Source organism: Oncorhynchus keta, chromosome 35 (genome assembly GCF_023373465.1).
Source record: "Oncorhynchus keta strain PuntledgeMale-10-30-2019 chromosome 35, Oket_V2, whole genome shotgun sequence".
In the NCBI taxonomy this organism is placed as follows: Eukaryota; Metazoa; Chordata; class Actinopteri; order Salmoniformes; family Salmonidae; genus Oncorhynchus; species Oncorhynchus keta.
Window position 1 is genome coordinate 63,732,949 of NC_068455.1, and position 16,140 is coordinate 63,749,088.

A 16,140-nucleotide genomic window follows, 5' to 3' on the forward strand; every position below is an offset into this window, starting at 1 on the left:
ACCTGTAACTTCATTGTTGAAGTGTTGTCTACATGGGTGGACTCTTTCCACACAAGAACCAAGTTGTGAAGAGCTGACAACTTTAAAGATGATCACACTGTGTCTGATATTTCCACTTCTCGTAGAGATGGGTAAGTCCATCTTTAATTATTCACTGCTTATGTGATGATTTGGAGACATAAGGTTTCCAATTACTATTTTATAGACACTTTGAGAATCCAAAGTTGTATTTGAGATGTGTAACAGCTAATATATGTTTATGTTCTCTAGTTCATGGGGTAACTGGGATTGAATCTTTATCCATACGTCAGGAGAGTGGTCTCAAGTCAGCCAAAATTGGAGACACAATGATTTTGCGTTGCTTCTATGAAGGCGACATGGCCATGCATTTCTCCTGGTACAAGCAAAACTTGGGAGATAAGCTTCAGCTCTTCTCAACCATTCATTATAAGTATGACGGGAACGCAACATTCTACCATGAGTTTAAGGATAACCCTCGCTTCTCAGTGCAAAATGGCCCAAAAAAGAATCACCTAAGGATTTCAGACATGCAACTCTCTGATTCCGGCACTTACTACTGTGGAAATGCTTATACAAATAGGGTGGAGTTTGGAAAAGGAGTTATTCTCATTGTAGAAGGTACGTAGAACATTTTTGATTTAAATCTGAATTTACAGATATACGGTGTAAAAATGTGCTATTATGTTAATCAGATGAGATCTTAATTTAACAAATGCTAAATTAAAATACTCGCTACTGTGATAATCTAGAAATTAATGGGTTAGTTTACCTTTTTGTCAGGTTCCAGAAACATGCCTATACTCCAGCAATCTGTGTCTGAGTCAGTCCAGCCAGGAGACGTTGTGACTCTGAACTGTACAATTCACACTGAGACCTGTGCAGGAGAAGACCGTGTCTATTGGTTCAGACGTGGCTCAGGAGAATCCCCTCCAGGAATCATGTACACCCATGGAGACAGGAGTGATCAGTGTGAGAAGAGCCCTGAGGCTGGGTCTCCTACACAGAGCTGTGTCTACAACCTCCCCAAGAGGAACCTCAGCCTCTCTGATGCTGGGACGTACTACTGTGCTGTGGCCTTATGTGGGGAGATACTGTTTGGGAACGGGACCAAGCTGGACATTCAAGGTAATTCCAATTTCCTCTGCTATACATTGCCACAAATACATTTTAATATATGCCACATCTCAAAATGACTGCTTTTTGTTTCAACCAATTCATGCCCCTATAACACAGAAGCCTTAGTTTTAGTAGGACCTTTATTTTTGCACAATGTATTTGGTAAAAAGTGTTTGTCTCTACAATGGGGACTTTTACTTTGAAATTGACTAGTTTACTAGTATCATATTTTACCTAAGCGTTCATGAATACAATATGAATCTACCGATACCTTTTCACAGTTCCAGAGCATTATTCTCCATTTGATCTAAGTCCTACTGTTCTTGCCTTGGTCGTGTCCAACATGGTTCTTGGGACAGTGACCCTTCTGCTTGCCTGGGCACTTTACAAGAATCTGAACAGACATCACAGAGGTCATTCTTTTACTTTATATCGTGTCTGTTTCATGTATATGTATAAAATGTCAAGTCTGTCAACGCCAATTTAATATCTAACTTATAAGCATTGTCGATTAACTACATGAGGTAGGAAAATGTATTGTCTTAAAAATAATAAATGGCCTTCCTCTGTTTCAATCTCTGAAGGGAGGAAAGAAGGTCCAACATCCCAGGGGAACCAGGTAATTTCAAGAAAGTTCATGAATATATTCTCCCTCTAGTAAAGTGTCTCTTTACAACTGTCATTTAGGTTTCCTTACAACTAGTATTCAGCTTGGAAGTAATAGATCACTGTACCAGATGTTACTTACTTTTCTTTGTGATAGTTGTTACTTACTTACTTATTTCCATGGACTTTCTCTCTGTCACTGTTCCACTGACTGCAAGGTCATTTAGTGGGTGTACGGTGTGTTTGACAGGTCTTTTGTAGAGGACAAAATCAAATGTCATATAGCAGTTCATACTAGCATCATAATGCATTTTGCCATGGTTTCACCTCTCACAGAATCAAGACAGCGACGTGTTGAACTATGCCGCTGTGAGTTTCACCCCCAAGAAGAACTCTTCTTCCTCCGGAAGAACAAGAGGGAAGACCAGCAGAGAGGATGCAGTGTACTCTGAGGTCAGGTACCTTCAGCGGGAGTGAGGAACACAGTATCACCACTGTCACAAAGACTCCCAAGCAGAACCAGTTTACTCTTTGTAATAAAAGGACTGTTAATAACTGAAATGTATGTCATTTTGACAATGTCTATATGTTAGAGTTATATGATTATCCTGTAATGCATTCAAACCGTTTACTTGTGCTTTTAATGAGTAGAAATTCTCTGATAGAGGATCCCTCGTTTGCTGTATGTTTATGTTTTTTTTATCATAATAAACTATAATATTTTAACCCTTCATACATCTGTTTCCTCTGTAAAGTACATATCTGTTACCACAGGATTAAAGTGAATAGTAGTTCAGCTAAATGTGTGTCGGGCTCCATCAGTCAGAAACCCATCTTACACAATGAAAGGGTTACACAATGTACAGATCGTTCTGACTCTTCATACCTCAACTGACCATCGTACCAATCCTCGACTTTGGCGATATCATTTACAAAATAGCCTCCAATACCCTACTCAACAAATTGGATGCAGTCTATCACAGTGCCATCTGTTTTGTCACCAAAGCCCCATTATACTACCCACCATTGCGACCTGTACGCTCTCGTTGGCTGGCCCTCACTTCATACTCGTCGCCAAACCAACTGGCTCCATTTCATCTACAAGACCCTGCTAGGTAAAGTCCCCCCTTATCTCAGCTCGCTGGTCACCATAGCATCACCCACTTGTAGCACGCGCTCCAGCAGGTATATCTCTGGTCACCCCCAAAACCAATTATTTCTTTGGTCGCCTCTTCTTCCAGTTCTCTGCTGCCAATGACTGGAACGAACTACAAAAATCTCTGAAACTGGAAACACTTATCTCCCTCACTAGCTTTAAGCACCAGCTGTCAGAGCAGCTCACAGATTACTGCACCTGTACATAGCCCACCTATAATTTAGCCCAAACACCTACCGCTTTCCCTACTGTATTTATTTTGCACCCCATTATTGTTATTTCTATTTTGCCCATTCTTCCACTGCAAATCTACCATTCCAGTGTTTTACTTGCTATATTGTATTTATTTTGCCACCATGGCCTTTTTTTGCCTTTACCTCCCTTATCTCACCTCATTTGCTCACATCGTATATAGACTTGTTTATACTGTATTATTGACTGTATGTTTGTTTTACTCCATGTGTAACTCTGTGTCGTATGTGTCGAACTGCTTTGCTTTATCTTGGCCAGATCGCAATTGTAAATAATTCACTGTATCACAATTCCAGTGGGTCAGAAGTTTATATACACTAAATTGACGGTGCCTTTAAACAGCTTAGAAAATTCCAGAAAATGATGTCATGGCTTTAGAAGCTTCTGATAATTTACATCATTTGAGTCAATTGGTGGTGTACAAGGCCTACCTTCAAACTAAGTGCCTCTTATCATGATATCATGGGAAAATCAAAAGAAATTAGCCAAGACTTCAGAAAAAGATTGTAAACCACAAGTCTGGTTCATCAATGGGAGCAATTTCCAAACGTTTGAAGGTACCACGTTCATCTGTACAAACACCATGGGACCACGCAGCCCTCATACCGCTCAAGGAGACGGTTGCTGTCTCCTAGAAATGAAAGTGCTTTTGTGCAAAAAGTGCAAATGAATCCCAGAACAACAGCAAAGGACCTTTTGAATATATTTGAGATTCTTCAAAGTAGCCACCCTTTGAATATTTTGGTATAACACATGATATTTTGGAAATGGTGCATATCTCATGATTCAATGTCAGTGTAGAAATGGGAAGAGATTTGAAGTGGTTGTGGTAATAATATATTTACAACCTTTCAGATATGTATTTTTTACCTTTATTTAACTAGGCAAGTCAGTCATGAACAAATTCTTATTTTCAATGACAGCCTAGGAACAGTGTGTTAACAGCCTGTTCAGGGGCAGAACGACAGATTCGTACCATGTCAGCTCGGGGGTTTGAACTTGCAACCTTCCGGTTACTAGTTCAACACTCTAACCACTAGGCTACCCTGCCACCCCATAATAAACAATGTGGTTAAAGTTATGTTGTGGAATGTGAATGGGACTAGGTTCATATTTAAAAAGATGTAAGGTATTGAATGATCTTAAACAAAAACACTCAGATGTGATTAAGCTCCAAGAGACCCACCTACTGGAAAATGATTATCCTAGGGTGGGAGACAGATGGGTGGGTAGTGCTTACCATAATACATTCCACCCATAAAAAGAGGTGTCTCTATTCTATTTTCCAAAGGTATACATATTCAAGTGGGAAAATAGTTTAAGGACACAGAGGGATGAATCTTGTTTCTACTTGTAAAGATTTCAGGGCAACATATAATATTTGGAAATATATATGAAGTGGACCCAGACCTCTTGCTTCAACTTAACAAAATAATACTGGATTTTGGTGATTTTCCTCTGGTGCTAGGGGGGCGTTTTACTTGACAAGGTGTTTTGTGAATTCCTTGAAACACACATTACGATATTCTTTGAAACAAACAACAATAGTTTGAAACAGGTACATGACTGGGACGCTTTTTAAGCGGAGTAATGATACGACGATCAGCTACTATTAAGAAATTAGTTAAACAGAAATGTATAAACTTGAAACAGAGCTTAAAATGCTGGAGAGGGAATATTGGTCCAATCCTAACAAAATTTCTCTTGTAAATCTGACAAAAAAAAACAAATATGAGCTGAATATTGTAGTCAGTAAAATGGTGGAATATTCCCTGTACAGGCTGAAGCAGAGATGGTAAGAATCTAGTGGAAAGGCAGTAAGATTGTTGGCCAGTCAATTGAAATCTAGAGAAACAGATCGGCAAGCAGGTGGAATCAGAAATATGACAGGCAAGCTGATTCCCAATCATAAAGAAATAAACATTATATTTCGAGACTTCTATCAGGAACTTTGTACGTCAGACGGTCCCTTAGATATGCAGAAAGCAGAGGCATTCTTTCAGAATGTGAACCTTCCTATATTAACAGAGGATGACAGGAAGTGGCTCGACCGCCCTATTACTTTGGAGGAATTGACCGAAACTATAAGACAAGCACCCAGTGGTAAAACTCCAAGGTTGGATGGGATACCCAGTGATTCGTATAAAAGGTTTGCAGAACAGCTTAGCCCAGAAATATTAAAAACATTTAACACATCGATTGACACAGGTCAGATCCCACCTTCTATGAGTGATGCAGTAATCACCCAAACCCTCAAAAAAGGAAAGGATCCCCATGAGTGTGGGAGCTACCGTCCAATTTCTTTGATAGATTGTGATGGAAAACTGTTTACAAAACTTCTGGCTATGAGGGTGAATCATATCATTAAGAAAATCATGAATCCAGATCAGGTGGGATTTGGGAAATGCAGAACTTCATCTGATAATCTTAGGTGCCTATTTCATGTCATCTGGAAGGCAAAATATTTGGATTCTTCAGTGGCAGCCTTATTCCTAGATGCAGAGAAAGCCTTTGATAGGGTTGGGCTGGGATTACTTGCGTTATACTATAAATATATTTGGATTTGGACAGGGCTTTCAGAATATTATTAAACTTCTGTACAATGACCCCAAATCCATAGTAGTCACTAACGGACTACGATCATCTCCATTTTCTGTAGGATGAGGCACAAAACAAGGTGACTGTCTCTCGCCCCTCCTATTTATTATAGCATTAGAACCATTAGCCGAAGCCATTAGGCTGCATCAGTCAATCAAATGGATTAATATGGGAGGTAGGGAGAATAAACAACTGCTTTATGCAAATGACATATTACTATTAATATCAAACCCCCAATTCTTTGCCTTTACTGGAACTTGTAAATGCATTCTCATAGATATCGGGCTATAAAGTCAACTGGGCCACATCTGAAGTAAGGCCTCTATCAAAACATTGTCTGAGAAATGACCTCCATAAAAACTTGAAGTACCTGGGGATCACGTTTAATCCTGGTCTATAGAACATGATTTATGAAAATCTTGACCCACAGACTATTTGAGTCAACAAAAGTTGGACCCCAGAATACAGTAATGTCCCTAACTAAAAACATATGGCCACAGATTTATAAGAGAGAAAGATCTTCACCTTTCTTGATACGCTATGCTTTGTTAAGGAACAACCCTAAATTGAAAAAAGGGGGACACATGGTTTTCTGGAAAGATTGGTATAGAAAGGCGATAAAGAACATTGGTTGTCTGTATCAAGAAAACACTTTGACCTCTTTTGAAGAGCTGTGGTCCAAGTATAATTCACAGAAACAAGACTTTTTGAGGTATCTCCAACTTAGAGATTGTCTGCTTAATTAAGGTAGAACAAAACAACAACAAATTCCCAATATATTCCAATATAAGCGTTAAGATAGAAATCCTATGCAAATTACCTCATAACGCAGGGCTTATGGGAGAACAAGTATTTGAAACACTGCCGATTTTGCAGGTTTTCCTACTTACAAAGCATGTAGAGGTCTGTATTTTTTATCATAGCTACACTTCAACGGCGAGAGACGGAATCTAAAACAAAAATCCAGAAAATCACATTGTATGATTTTTAAGTAAATAATTTGCATAATAACATTTTTTGGACATAAGTATTAGATCACCTACCAACCAGTAAGAATTCCGGCTCTCACAGACCTGTTAGTTTTTCTTTAAGAAGCCCTCCTGTTCTCCACTCATTAACTGTATTAACTGCACCTGTTTGAACTCATTACCTGGATAAAAGACACCTGTTCCACAAACTCAATCAAACAGATTCCAACCTCTCCACAATGGCCAAGACCAGAGAGCTGTGTAAGGAAAAGGAAACAATAAAAACTATAACAGAAAAAGAAATGAGTTAATATGATGTATTGTGAAAGTACCACAGAATAGAAAAAGTATAATAGCATTTTATAGCAATCTGAGAATTCTCCATTGGTAGGAAACTGGGTAAAAGTTTGTATAGTTCTGATTCTAATTGAAATCTGTTTTTCAGGAGAGGATAGTGGAACCATGAAGCTCTTCCTACTGGTTGTGATCCTGGGTGTTGTAACTGCTGTTCTACTGATAATCATCCTCCTCCTGGTCCTCAAGGTAAGACAAGATGCGAACAGACTAAACACGGGTATGGAGCCTATTTCATATGGGGCTGGCTATTAACTACACTTACAAAGTGAAAATGTTTCCTATGACATATTGCAGGGGTAGGCAACCCTGGTTCTGGAGTGCCACAGGCACTTCATGTTTTTGATTTAACCGATCTGGAAGACCAGGTGTGTTGAATTTAGGCAATCACTGAACGGATCAATTAGCTTAGTTAGGCAGGTGTGGTGCCGAGTTGGAACAAAATCCTGCACTACTTGCGGCACTCCAGGAACAGGGTGGCCTACCCCTGACATACTATATACTGAGAATTGAAAGAGTAGGTAAAATATATATTGTGCGCACAATGGAACAATCAGTTTCTTCTTTCATCTTTGTTTTATATCATATTCAGGACCTGAATCGCAACAACCACAAAAATATCAGGTAAGTGCTATTTGTTCAGTAAAATAATTTAGAAAATATAAGCAATTCAGAAACGGTGTAAATTATAATTGTATGTTAAGTAGTTTTCAAATGAACAGAACCAAGATACTAATGCACTGAATTATGCCGCCCTGAATTTCACCACCTAGAAAAAGAAGAGGGAGAGAAGAGAGGAGTTGGACCCCCATGTAGTGTATGCTGCTACAAGATGGCAAAGTGGAGGATGGAGAGGAGGACAAGTGGTTTGCCATATCTTTGAACACAAGTTTAAATCCTCTATTGTATGTGTAGTTAAATCAAATGTATTAAAAATAAATCAGTAAATATCTCTAGTTTCTGTGCTTTGTACCTCAGGGTCACTGTAGCCCTCTTCCACTCTGTTAGACCACACAGCTCAGTAGTACAGGGGTGGTTAGAGAGGGGGAGTTGGACTCAAACCACAACTGTTTAATGGCCACAGGTGTAGTTGCCTCTCTCAGCTTAGGTCACTGCTGTGTGTATTAGTGATTTGGTTATCCTTTAATAATTTGTTTGTAAAGTAAAAAGTACCCAGCATTGGACAATCGTATTACATTGATTACTTAATAAAAACAGAGTTTAATCAACCTCCAATGTTTGTCATGTTATTCGCCCCTTTAGTATTTCCTGTCATGACTGCACTGATCACAGCCCCCTATTCTGAAAAGCATCTAGTTACCTTATAAGGAGAATATGATTAGTCTGAGGTAGAGGGGCCAGTGAAGAAGGCATCACTTCCTGTGGTGTGTGATTGAGCAGTTCAGTGATGAGTGAGACCTGCTGAGGTGAACATCACTGGGCCTCTTAGACTAACACTGGGGATGGGGCTCGCTCTAATATAGTAATAGTAATATATGCCATTTAGCAGACGCTTTTATCCAAAGCGACTTACAGTCATGTGTGCATACATTCTACGTATGGGTGGTCCCGGGAATCGAACCCACTACCCTGGCGTTACAAGCGCCATGCTCTACCAACTGAGCTACAGAAGGACCACGCTCTCTCTGCCCGCTGCCTAACAAATTGTACTTGTTGAAAATGTATCTCGAACCAAAATGTCTTTCAATGGGTGCTCCTATGGGACAGCCGAATAACCCTTTTAGGTTCTAGATAGCACTTTTTTTTCTGAGTGTGCCTGCTCAAAAGAACCTGGTCACTTTTCCACCATCTGACATGTAAGTAGAAACGTGTGGGTGATTTGAGTGGCGGTTAAGCGTAAGGGGATGTGAGATGGAGACGGTAGACATATCTTGCGTCATCCTCTCTCTGCTGAAGACAAACAACCTGAACTAAAATACGACTGGCCTTCAGCTCTCACAGCACCTCTCAGTGCATCAAAACCACATGTTCTTTTCACACCTCTTCATCTAGAAGATAAAAACCAGACCCCTGCTGCTCAGAAGTGCAAAGTATGTGAAGAATACAAACAAGCTGAAAGCCTTTCCTATAACCTAAAGTATTCAACAAGAGTAGAAAGTGCATACTCTGGGTGTTATCTCAAATTTAACTTTTTTTTCCTTCGGGATAACTTTGTCACGTCTGACACATTCCCTCAAACAGAACAACTTAAGTCAGTATCAATGTTTAGTGATATTTATTCATGCTAATACAATAAGTGCAAACACAGGGATTTGGTGAAAGCAAGTAACATACCACATACGGTCAGTCTATTGATATTGGCCATAGATGTATCTATTTAATGGTGTAGGTGATGATGATGGTAGGACAGCAGAGAACTCCAGTTCTTATGATGGAGAGAAGGACCAAGCTTGTCATCTGTGGATCAATGTCACCATCTGAAAAAAGTCATCACTCCACTATAGTGCTATGGGCAGTTGTTGATAATGTTATAAGTCATTAAATATGTTAATAGCATAATGTTAGATACCTTCAACATCCAGCTTGGTCCCGTCCGCACATGAGGCCACAGCACAATAGTAAGTTCCAGCATCAGAGAGAGAGGTTCTTCTTGGGGAGGTTGTTGACACAGCTCTGTGTAGGAGACCCAGCCTCAGGGCTCTTCTCACACTGATCACTCCTGTCTCCATGGGTGTAAATGATTCCTGGATGAGATTCTCCTGAACCAATAGACGCTGTGTTCTCCTGCACAGGTCTGTGTGCATTTTACAGTTCAGACTCTCCTGGCTAGACTAACAGACATGCTGGGTCCTGGAATCTGCAGCTTTTCCAGGACTATAAAATCACACTATCAATGACTTGCACAATTTCCAAATACAACATATGTTTGCTAAAAGAGAAGATAAAACACCTGAATGTATCAGATGTACCCTGATGTATCAGAAAAACACAACTCCCGAAGATCATGCTTTCATAATTAATTGCAGCACAGTAATACATCCCCATGTTGGATGCATGTGGAATCTGAGATGGTCAGCACAAATCTGGTGCCACTCGTCCTTGTAGCAAAGCTTTTTGTCAAACTCTCCAAAGACAATTGCAGTGAGAATACAGAGATAACATCTGGGGCTTGTCCTGTCATCGTCATCCACAGTGATGAAGCATTCCAAATCAACTGTTTCTCCAAGAGTGAAGGTGCTCCCAACAGACTGAGTGACAACAACAGCAAGAGACAAAGCTGAAAGATATATATATTTATATTAATAAAGAACTCAATATGTTTTCTTAAATACGTAAGCATGATTGTCCCTTTAATAGTAAGTTTGCACTCTTACTACCCCTAGCTTTACCTGTTCTATATAAGAGTTTCATCATTGTCCTTCTAATGTGTATACTGGTCATCTTGTCTGTCAGATAAGAGTGTATTTTAAACTGTACCTAAATGATTTGTAAATAAATTAACAGTATTTTCGAGTTAAAACAAAATACAATAGTCATAATGAATGTACCTTTTTCTCCAAAGTCCATCATGAATAGGCAGTACATTGCTGTATCAGACTCAAACGTGTGAAAAAATTCCTTCATAGGTGTCAGCTATGCCCCTTTCTTGTAGTTTGTTCTTCGTGATCTAACTGATATTAGAAAGATGACGAGAATAAACCACAGTGTGAGATGACAGGAACTACAAGTCTGGAGCCAGAGATGACCTGATATTATTGGTTAGTAGCTCTGACACCCAGACAGAACTGCAGGTTTTGATGATGAGCTATAAGACCTGTCTGCCTTTGTAGCTGTAGCTACAGCCGGGCCATAGGGTTAGCTTTAGGGCTAGGGTTAGGACTAGGGCTATAGGGTTAGCTTTAGGGTTAGGACTAGGGCTATAGGGTTAGCTTTAGGGTTAGGACTAGGGCTATAGGGTTAGCTTTAGGGTTAGGACTAGGGTTAGGACTAGGGCTCTAGGGTTAGCTTTAGGGTTAGGACTAGGGCTATAGGGTTAGCTTTAGGGTTAGGACTAGGGCTCTAGGGTTAGCTTTAGGGTTAGGACTAGGGCTATAGGGTTAGCTTTAGGGTTAGGACTAGGGCTATAGGGTTAGCTTTAGGGTTAGGACTAGGGCTATAGGGTTAGCTTTAGGGTTCAGACTAGGTCTTTAGGGTTAGGGTTAGGGTTAACATCCATAGACTGATCTGTAGGGACTGTCCAAATAAAGCATTCCCAGCAGCTATAGCCATGCATTGAAAAAAATGAAACACCCACAAATGTTGTCGTTTCAAATAATTATTCAAGTCAAATGTTATTCGTCACATGCTTAGTAAACAACAGGTGTAGCTAAAAGTGAAATGCTAACTGATGAGCCCTTCACTGCCAAGGCAGAGAGAAATAACATAGAAAATGAAATAAAAGTAATAATAAATACACAATGAGCAACGATAACTTGGCTACATGCACGGGGTAACAGTAGCGAGTTGTATGCAGGGGTACGAGTTAATTGAGGTAGATAAGTACATATAACTAGGAATAAAGTGACAGATAAATGAACAGTAGCAGCAGCGTATGTGATGAGCACAGGGGGTTAATTAGGGAGAACGGGCTCATGGTAATGACTGGAGTGGAATCAGCGGAATGGTAACAAATACATCAAACACATGGTTTCCAGGTGTTTGATGCCATTCCATTTACGCCATTCCAGCCATTATTATGATCCATTCTCCCCTCAGCAGCCTTCTATGGTGATGTGTCAAAAAGGTTAGTGCAATGCAGATAGTCCGGGTAGATATTTGGTTAACGTTTTATCTAACTATACTCAACAAAAATATAAACGCAACAATTTCAATTATTTTACTGTTACAGTTCATATAAGGAAATCAGTCAATTGAAAAAAAAATCTTTAGACCCTAATCTATGGATCTCAGATGACTGGGCAGGGGCCCAGCCATGGGTGGGCCTGGGAGGGCATAGGCCCACCCACTTGGGAGCCAGGCACACCCACTGGGGAACCAGGCACACCACTGGGGAGCCAGGCCCAGCCAATCAGAATGCAATCAGAATGAGTTTTTCCCTACAAAATGGCTTTATTACAGACAGAAATACTCCTCAGTTTCATTAGCTGTCAGGCTGGCTGGTCTTAGACGATCCCACAGGTGAAGAAGCTGGATGTGAAGGTCCTGGGCTGACGTGGTTACACGTGGTCTAAGGTTTGTGAGGCCGGTTGGACATACTGCCAAAATCTCTAAAACGACATTGGAGGCAGCTTATGGTAGAGAAATTAATATTAAATTCTCTGTCAACAGGTCTGGTGGACATTCCTGGAGTCAGCATGCCAATTGCATGCTCCCTCAAAACTTGAGACATCTGTGGCATTGTGTTGTGTGACAAAACTTCACATTTTAGAGTGTCATTTCGTTGTCCCCAGCACAAGGTGCACCTGTGTAATGATCATGCTGTTTATTCAGCTTCTTGATATGCCACACCTGTGTATGGCAAAGGAGAAATGCTCAATAACAGGGATGTAAACAAATTTGTGCACAACATTTGAGAGATATAAACTTTTTGTGCATACGGAAAATGTTGGGGATATATTATTTCAGCTCACGAAACATGGGACCAACACTTTACATGTGGTGTTTATATTTACATGTTGCATTTATAGTTTTGTTCAGTATACTTAGCAGACTTTTGGCTTGGGGTAGAAGCTGTTCAGGGTCCTGTTGGTTCCAGACTTGTTGCATCGGTGTCACTTGCCATGTGGTAGCAGAGAAAAGAGTCAATGACTTGGGTGGCTGTAGTCTTTGACCATTTTTGTCTCTTTCCTCTGTCACAGCCTGGTAGAGAGGTCCTGGAAGGCAGGGAGCTCAGCCCCAATTATATACTTGGCTGTACGAACTACCCTCTGTACGGCCTTGCGGTCAGGTCCTTAGCTGAGTGATGAGCTTGGGAAGGCACTATGGTGTTGAACGCTGAGCTGTAGTCAATGAACAGCATTCTCACATAGGTGTTCCTCTTGTCCAGGTGGGAAAGGTCAGTGTGGAATGCAATAGAGAGTGCGTCATCTATGGATCTGTTGGGGCGGTATGCGAATTGGAATGGGTCCAGGGTGCTACGAGTACGCGTCCTGGTAATCGGTCTGGCCCTGCACCCTTGGGAACCTGTTTAAAGGTCTTACTCACATCGGCTACGGAGAGCTCAATCACACAGTCGTCCAGAACAGCTTGTGCTCTCCTGAATGGTTCAGTGTTGCATGCCTCGAAGTGAGCATAGAAGGCATTTAGCTCATCTAGTAGGCTCGTGTCACTGGGCAGTTAGTGGATTGGTTTCCCTTTCCCTTACATTTGTAATCCCTTACATTTGTAATAGTTTGCAAGCCATACCACATCCGATGAGCATCAGAGCCGGTGTAGTAGGATTTGGTCTCAGTATTGTGTTGACGCTTTGCCTGTTTGGTGGCTCGTCAGAAGGCGTGGCAAGATGTTTTATAAGCATCCAGATTACCGCTCCCTTTAGTTTACTTAACTTTTGGGTCCAAGTGTAACCTGAACAATAAAAAAATTGTTAGTTTCAACTTCAGTCAATTTAAAATGTAAAATGATATGTTTGCTCAACTTGTCTCATAGGTTCATTCAACTATCAATTATTATTTGGGCATCTTAACTAAAAAAGGCTGTGGAAATAGTTACTCACACACAGTGCTCTTAAAATACAATGTCAAATTACATATTTGATACATGTTTATTTATACAGTTCTTATTATTCAACATGTCCTCACCTGGGATTTGAACTCACAACCTCTTGGATCATGGCTACACTGATCTTCCAGCTATGCCACCATGTCTGTTACAATTATCAGTTAGACTGACTATTCTCTCATCATTGATTTCATTTCCTTATATATGAAATGTTCTGTGATGTCTTCCTCAAAATCACAAAAGTGGAAATAGCTGACAGTAGCCTGTATTTCTGTGGATTGTTTCCACAAGGTTACATGTCAAAAAATGCTATGTACGTTTTCCACTATTTGTCTGGCTTTTGATACATTTGAAAATGTTTATCAAGCTAATCAGGAGTTATCACAAAAGAAATGCAAACCATTGCTGGCCATATTTTTTATCATTATAATTTTGAGGAAAACAAATGATATATTCTACTGATCCTGATGTTATAGGACACAAAGGACATGAGGAAAAGCTCGAGTAATTTAATTTAAAGACAGTGGGTTTCTCTTTCTTTCCACGTAGATGCAAAACTATTTTCTTTAAATAAAAAAATGTGCTGCATTTTTAGCTCTATCATTAAAGGATCACAAACTGATTTAATTACATTTCATCTAATAGGACATTTTAATAGAACTATCGGTCCTGTAGGAGAGAATGAAGAAACCGCCATGATCCTGGGTGTTGTGATTACTGTTCACCTGATAGTCATCCTCGTCCTGGTCCTCAGGATCAGACAAGATGCAAACACACACAATAAAGTTACAATGGAAGACCATGAGCATTTTCTAGAAGGTGTATGTCTCAGATTATTAGACTATCAACTGAGTGTACAAAATATTAAGAATACCTGCTCTTTCCATGACGTAGACTGACCAGGTGAATCCAGGTGAAAGCTATGATCTCTTCTTGATGTCACTTGTAAAAATCCACTTCAATCAGTGTAGATGAAAGTAAAGAGATTTCACAACAGATTAAGTGTGTGCCTTAAGGCCACCACTCTACTACCATATATCTACAACACAAAGTGTGTGTGTGTGTGTGTGTGTGTGTGTGTGTGTGTGTGTGTGTGTGTGTGTGTGTGTGTGTGTGTGTGTGTGTGTGTGTGTGTGTGTGTGTGTGTGTGTGTGTGTGTGTGTGTGTGTGTGTGTGTGTGTGTGTGTTATTGTGTGTCTGTGCTTGTGTCTCTTCACAGTCTTCGCTGTTCCATGAGGTGTATTTTTATCTGTTTTGTAAATCTAATTTGACAGCTTTCATGAGTTACTGGGTGTGGAATAAAGTACCATGTTGTCATGGCTCTATGTAGTACGGTGCACCTCCCATAGTCTGTTTTGGACTTGGGAACTGTGAAGAGACCTCTGGTGTGCCATTCAGAGGGTGAATGGACAAGACAAAATATTTAACTGACTTTGAATAGGGTATGGTAGTAGGTTCCAGGTGCACCGGTTTGAGTGTGTCAAGAACTGCAACACTGCTGTTTTTTTTTTTACACTCAACAGTTTCCTGTGTGTATCAAGAATGGTCCACAACCCAAAGGACATCCAGCCAACTTGGCACAACTGTTGGAAGCATTGGAGTCAACATGGGCCATTATCCCTGTGGAATGTTTTCAACACCTTGTAGAATCCATGACCCAATGAATTGAGGCTGTTGTGAGGGCAAAAGGGATGCAACTCAAAATTAGGAAGGAGTTCCTAATGTTTTGTACACTGAAAGAAATGTTTGTTTGTGTACTGACCGAAATTCCTCTTTACTTATTCAGATATTGAGGCTCAACTACAAACACAAAATAGCCAGGTAATAGAAACTGTTCAATTTACTTGATATGTGTACATGACCTAAAGATAACAGTACTTGGACTAAGCTATCTTTTGGAAGTGTTTGTTTTGTTGATACAGTATTTGCATGTGTTGTGTAATATTATAATTTGTTTTCTACAGGATCCGGGTCAGGACCCAGACTCTCTAAACTACACAGTGTTGAGATTCAGTCAGTTGAGAACAAGGAATAAGAAAACAGCTAAATATCTAATAATGAAGATGGAGCATCTGGTGTACGCTGCCACAAGATCATGTTTTAATGTTGATTTGATTAGCACTGAAGAAGAACAAATGTAATACACTGAAAAGTTGTTTTATAATTGACTGTTGTTGTGCTCTGGCCCCCTATTTCAATTTGTCAAAAATCCCCTTTTGACAGCCATCATGGTTAGAGGTAGAGTAGGAGGGGCCAATGAGCAACGCATCACTTGCTGTAGTGTGAGTGACATGAAGGAGCCCAGTGTTGAGTGAGACCTGCTGAGGTGAACATCATTGGGCCTCTCATGACATTTGTCTGAAAGACAGTAGAATACTTTTTAAAAAA

At 40.1% G+C, this 16,140-nt stretch overlaps 1 protein-coding gene and 1 long non-coding RNA gene across 2 annotated transcripts; both read left to right on the forward strand.

Moving 5' to 3' along the window:
• Positions 1-2,404, forward strand: LOC118368825 (uncharacterized). Its single transcript, XM_035753251.2, has 6 exons — positions 1-131; positions 271-639; positions 802-1,146; positions 1,419-1,550; positions 1,722-1,756; positions 2,080-2,404. The coding sequence occupies exons 1-6, from the start codon at positions 89-91 to the stop codon at positions 2,218-2,220; spliced, it is 1,065 nt and encodes a 354-aa protein (XP_035609144.1). The 5' UTR covers positions 1-88; the 3' UTR covers positions 2,221-2,404.
• Positions 2,405-6,922: 4,518 nt separating this feature from the next.
• On the forward strand, positions 6,923-8,023 carry LOC118368827 (uncharacterized). Its single transcript, XR_004822433.1, has 4 exons — positions 6,923-6,978; positions 7,163-7,260; positions 7,664-7,695; positions 7,845-8,023. It is a non-coding gene; the product is annotated as an uncharacterized LOC118368827 (long non-coding RNA).
• Positions 8,024-16,140: the final 8,117 nt, after the last annotated feature.

What these genes read in the sequence shown, in the direction of transcription:
- LOC118368825 (XM_035753251.2), top strand. Translation starts at nt 89, where the DNA reads ATGATCACACTGTGTCTGATATTTCCACTTCTCGTAGAGATGG. An exon ending in GACCAAGCTGGACATTCAAG is followed by an intron (nt 1,147 to 1,418) that starts GTAATTCCAATT and finishes ACCTTTTCACAG; the next exon opens with TTCCAGAGCATTATTCTCCA. An exon ending in TCTGAACAGACATCACAGAG is followed by an intron (nt 1,551 to 1,721) that starts GTCATTCTTTTA and finishes CAATCTCTGAAG; the next exon opens with GGAGGAAAGAAGGTCCAACA.